At 37.3% G+C, this 5,000-nt stretch overlaps 1 protein-coding gene across 1 annotated transcript; it reads left to right on the top strand.

Moving 5' to 3' along the window:
• On the top strand, positions 607-2,118 carry LOC109847616 (protein FAR1-RELATED SEQUENCE 5-like). Its single transcript, XM_020416848.1, has one exon. It carries the CDS (start codon positions 607-609, stop codon positions 2,116-2,118), a length of 1,512 nt encoding a protein of 503 aa, XP_020272437.1.

Below are 5,000 nucleotides of genomic sequence, written 5' to 3' on the forward strand. Positions count from 1 at the left end.
TCCTCCTCCAGGCGCTCCCCCAGCTCGAGCGCAGGAACCGGATCTCTCCTCCAGGCGCTCCCCCAGCTCGAGCGCAGGAACCAGATTTCGCCGCCTCCCTAGCCGGCGCAGGAACCAGTGAAGTTTCTCAATTTTGTTTGTTTGCAAGGTTTTTTTTTAATTTCATTTTGGGGATAATATCTCAATTTTAGGGTTAAAACATGTATCAAAAGTTAATATATGGTGAAATTCCCAAATTTGTTTTTAGCAATTTGGTAAAATTTAACTGATGCTAAAATTTAGTGAGTGATTAGGATTTAGTTTCTTCATGCTTTTATTCTATGAGTGATTAGGATTTTGTTTTTAGCAATTTGCAAGGTTTCTTCATGCTAAAATTATCTGACAGCAATCAAAACATCTCCAGGCGCTCCCCCACCTCTGTTCGAACCAGATCCGCAATTTCTGCGCTCCCCCATCTCTCGCGGCCCACCGGCGAAATCGTGCCCTCCTCAGTCGTGCTCTCCTCTTTTGAAGGTACATTGAGTAACATTTATCTTTATATAATTTTGAACAATTAGTAACATTGAGTAACATTATATATTTTTGAACAATTATCTTTATTTCAGAATGGAGGAGATAAGTAGCACGAAGTTTAATGATGATAATACATTTGAATGTAGAAATGCTAGTCAAATGCAAATTGGTGAAAAACCGTGTTTAGGAATGAAGTTTAATAGTCATGAGGAGGCCTATGACTATTATAACTCGTATGCATTGATGATGGGATTTGGAATCAGAAAAAGCTCAGTGAATTACTCTCAGAAAGATAAAGAAGTGTTTAATAGAAAATTTGTTTGTGACAAAGAAGGTTACAGATCTAATAAAGACAAGAGAGATTTAGGAAAAAATATTAATCATCGGCGAGAGACTAGAGTTGGCTGTAAAGCAATGATGAGAATAAAATTAATGGAGGATAAAACATGGAAAGTTATAGGTTTTACTGAAGATCATACAAACCACATGCTCAGTAGTCCAGATAAAGCAAAGATGCATAGGTCACATCAACAATTTCATAGAAGTAAAAGGTGTCAAAATATGATTCAATGTTTGCAAGAAGAAGGTATTACTCCTTCCACTATTTCTCGTGTTATTAACGCTACAAGTGGAAGAGAAGATGAATCAGTGACACCACAACAGTGCATTGACTATATGAAAACTCAAAGGCACAATAATATTGGTAATGAATGTTTATCTGTTATCCAATATTTTCAAAGAAAGGCGGCTAATGATGCAGATTTTTATTTTGCACTGGAAGTAGATTGTACTGGACAAATGAGAAGTGTTTTTTGGGCAGATGGAAAATCAAGAGCAAATTATTTGAAGTTTAATGATGTTATTGTGTTTGATGTGACTTATAAAACCAATAAGTTTAGTCTTCCATTTGCACCATTTACTGTGGTGAATCATCATAGGCAATCTACTTTATTTGGTTGCGCATTGCTAGCTGATGAACAAGAAGAAACATTTGTTTGGTTGTTTCAGGAATGGTTAAACTGCATGCATGGAATTGAACCAGGTGCTATCATCACAGACCAAGACCGAGCAATGTGTAATGCTATTCATAAAGTCTTTCCAAACACAAGGCATCGTTATTGTTATTGGCATCTGCAGCGACATATTGCCGATCATTTGCATACTTTGAATTCTGTTTATGGTGAAGAATTTCAAAAATATTGGGACTTGTTGTGTAATAGTGGTAACATTGAGAACTTTCATTTGAATTGGCTCGAGATGAAGGAGAAGTTTAAGATAATAGAAGAAGAAGATGGATGGCTGCAAACTATGTACATGTATCAAGACCATTGGGTGTCATGCTTCTTAAAAGGTATTTTTTTTGCAGGAATGAGATCAACCCAAAGGAGTGAAAGCATCAACTCATTCTTTGATGGATATGTGAATTCACAAACACAGTTAAAAGAATTTGTAACTCAATATGAAAAGGCTGTGATACATCGACGATTGAGTGAAACACATGAAGATTTTAGAACTCTTAATACAAAACCGCAGTTTCACCTTGGTCATCCAATTGAAAGACAAGCTGGAAGTTGTTATACCCGCACTATGTTTCATGTATTTTAGAATGAGATCAAAGGGTGTGGTGTTCTTGGCATTCAAGAGGTGACCAAAGAAGAAAAGTCTGTTTTATGGCAAGTTGGTGCCTTAGATGAAAGCAATGAAAAGTGGAGGTTTGTTACTTATGATGAATGTAGAGAATTACAGTATAGTTGCAGTTGTGGTATGTTTGAGAATAATGGTGTTTTATGCAAACATATATTGTACACTCTAATGTTCAACAGACAACGTTGTTCATTGCCCAGTTTATATATTGTACACCGTTGGACTATAGATGCTCGACATCGTAACATTGAAGTTAGTAATGTTGTGTTTGGCAAAAACATTGCAGGCGGTGTAGAAAAAATAAATCTGTTGAAAACTTGGGCTTTGAAAGCAAAAACCAACAATGCACTGGAGCTTGCCTTTGAGTCAGATAAGAGAATGCATGAGCTTGATTCTTTGTTAACAAGTTTCATAGAGAGTGTTGAAGAAGAAGCCAGAGGGTGTCAAGCAATAGATGCTGGTAGCAGCCACATTCCGGACTCGGATCTTCCACAGATACCTATTGCACATACAATTCAACATATTCCACAAATTACAATTCGTGACCCGGAAAAGCAAGCAAGAACCAAAGGTCGTCCACGCAATGCTACAAGAATTAAATCAACTTTAGAACAAGCACAAGAAAAGAAAGAGAGGCAAAAGCGTACATGTAGTAGATGTGGACAACTTGGGCATTATAGGACTAGCTGTACAGTTAACAAGCCCAGGTATGTTTAATTACGTTGACAAGTTAAGATATTTTATTACTTAAATCATATTATTAATTTTAGCTTTGATATTTTATGCAGCGAAACTGACAAACAAGACTAACGAACAAAGTTTATAGAGATGCACTTTTTAAGAATTGGTGATGAAACTTCATTTTACCTTTGATTATATTATAGTAATGCAATAGTTTCAAATCTGATATTGTATTTGTTAAATTTTTCTTTTAGGTTGGTGGACTTCAGAGAATTTTTCTTTTAGGTTGGTGGACAAACAAGACTAGCATTTCTACATTCAAATGTATTATCATCATTAAACTTCGTGCTACTTATCTCCTCCATTCTGAAATAAAGATAATTGTTCAAAAATATATAATGTTACTCAATGTTACTAATTGTTCAAAATTATATAAAGATAAATGTTACTCAATGTACCTTCAAAAGAGGAGAGCACGACTGAGGAGGGCACGATTTCGCCGGTGGGCCGCGAGAGATGGGGGAGCGCAGAAATTGTGGATCTGGTTCGAGCAGAGGTGGGGGAGCGCCTGGAGATGTTTGATTGCTGTCAGATAATTTTAGCATGAAGAAACCTTGCAAATTGCTAAAAACAAAATCCTAATCACTCATAGAATAAAAGCATGAAGAAACTAAATCCTAATCACTCACTAAATTTTAGCATCAGTTAAATTTTACCAAATTGCTAAAAACAAATTTGGGAATTTCACCATATATTAACTTTTGATACAGGTTTTAACCCCAAAATTGAGATATTATCCCCAAAATGAAATTAAAAAAAAACATTGCAAACAAACAAAATTGAGAAACTTCACTGGTTCCTGCGCCGGCTAGGGAGGCGGCGAGATCTGGTTCCTGCGCTCGAGCTGGGGGAGTGCCTGGAGGAGAGATCCGGTTCCTGCGCTCGAGCTGGGGAAGCGTCTGGAGGAGGAGGGCGCGCGCGGTTCTGGTCCCAGCGCTCGAGACGTGGCCTGGGCGCCGATCCGCGGTCTTGCTCGAGTTGGGCGCGCCTAGAGGAGAGGAGATGGCAGAGCACCTTGGAGGAAGATCCACGAAGAAAAGCCACGCTTGGAGGAGGGAGGAGCGCGCTGGCGAAAAAAAATTTGGAAGAAATGTGAGCTCAAGCGCTGGAGAAAACGAAAAGGGAAAGAAGATGGAATGTTGCAAAAAAATCGCTCAAGTTCGCAATAAGAGCTTGCCGCTGTCTTCTCTTCCACACCAATCTGACGGCCACGTGTTGGACAGCGCAGGAATTCCAGCGGCTCGATGCTCAGGGTCAGTTTCCCCCCATATATATATATTATATATATATATAGTATATATATATAGTATATATATATTATATATTATATATATTAGAAAGGAGAGAATGTGCTAATAAAAACGCTAGAGAACTAAAAACCAATCCTAACCCTCTCCATGCAATCTAATCCAATGGCCTACATTTTCGATGTGTAGAATGTTAATATAGACACATTTAATAGCACATGCAGATGTAAAAAGGGTTAAAATGGAAAATTCATACATTAATGGTGTGGCAAGCATTGAAACAATTCACTAGCATTAATTGGAAGCAATTCACTACATTAATCCAAGCAGCGTCGCTTAAATACTGACTCTTTACATACGAACGTCCTTTATAAACACGTCATTATTTAATACTGCTCTCTGTAACTGCAACTTTCCATCTTCGCTATTCAAGATTTTTGATCTTCCATCTTCGCAATGAGAGAACACCAACAACAATTCATTAAAATCAATGCCTACACCATCCAAGCTTTCGCTGGAGGTGAATCTTGGATCAGACTCCAATTGAAATCTAGATTTATAAGGCGTCTTCATTGGAGTGAATCTAGATTCATGAATGAACCGATTCAAGTGGACTGAACTCGTTATCAACAATAGCAAATCTGGGCAAAAATAAAACAACAAAAGGAATAAGAACCTTATGGTAAAAAACAAGCTATAAATTTTAAACCTATGATAAGATTTCATTTTTAACAGGACAAAAAGTTACGATTTTTATGGTAAAAAACAACACGTCAGCATAACTGAATTCTGGATTCATACAGTGAATTAGATTCACATCATGCGTTTATTTCTTACGAACTTAACAGCACATCG

Source organism: Asparagus officinalis, chromosome 7 (genome assembly GCF_001876935.1).
Source record: "Asparagus officinalis chromosome 7, Aspof.V1, whole genome shotgun sequence".
Classification (NCBI taxonomy): domain Eukaryota; kingdom Viridiplantae; phylum Streptophyta; class Magnoliopsida; order Asparagales; family Asparagaceae; genus Asparagus; species Asparagus officinalis.

Excerpts from the sequence above, each read along its gene's own strand:
- LOC109847616 (XM_020416848.1), top strand. The coding sequence starts at position 607 with ATGGAGGAGATAAGTAGCACGAAGTTTAATGATGATAATACATTTGAA.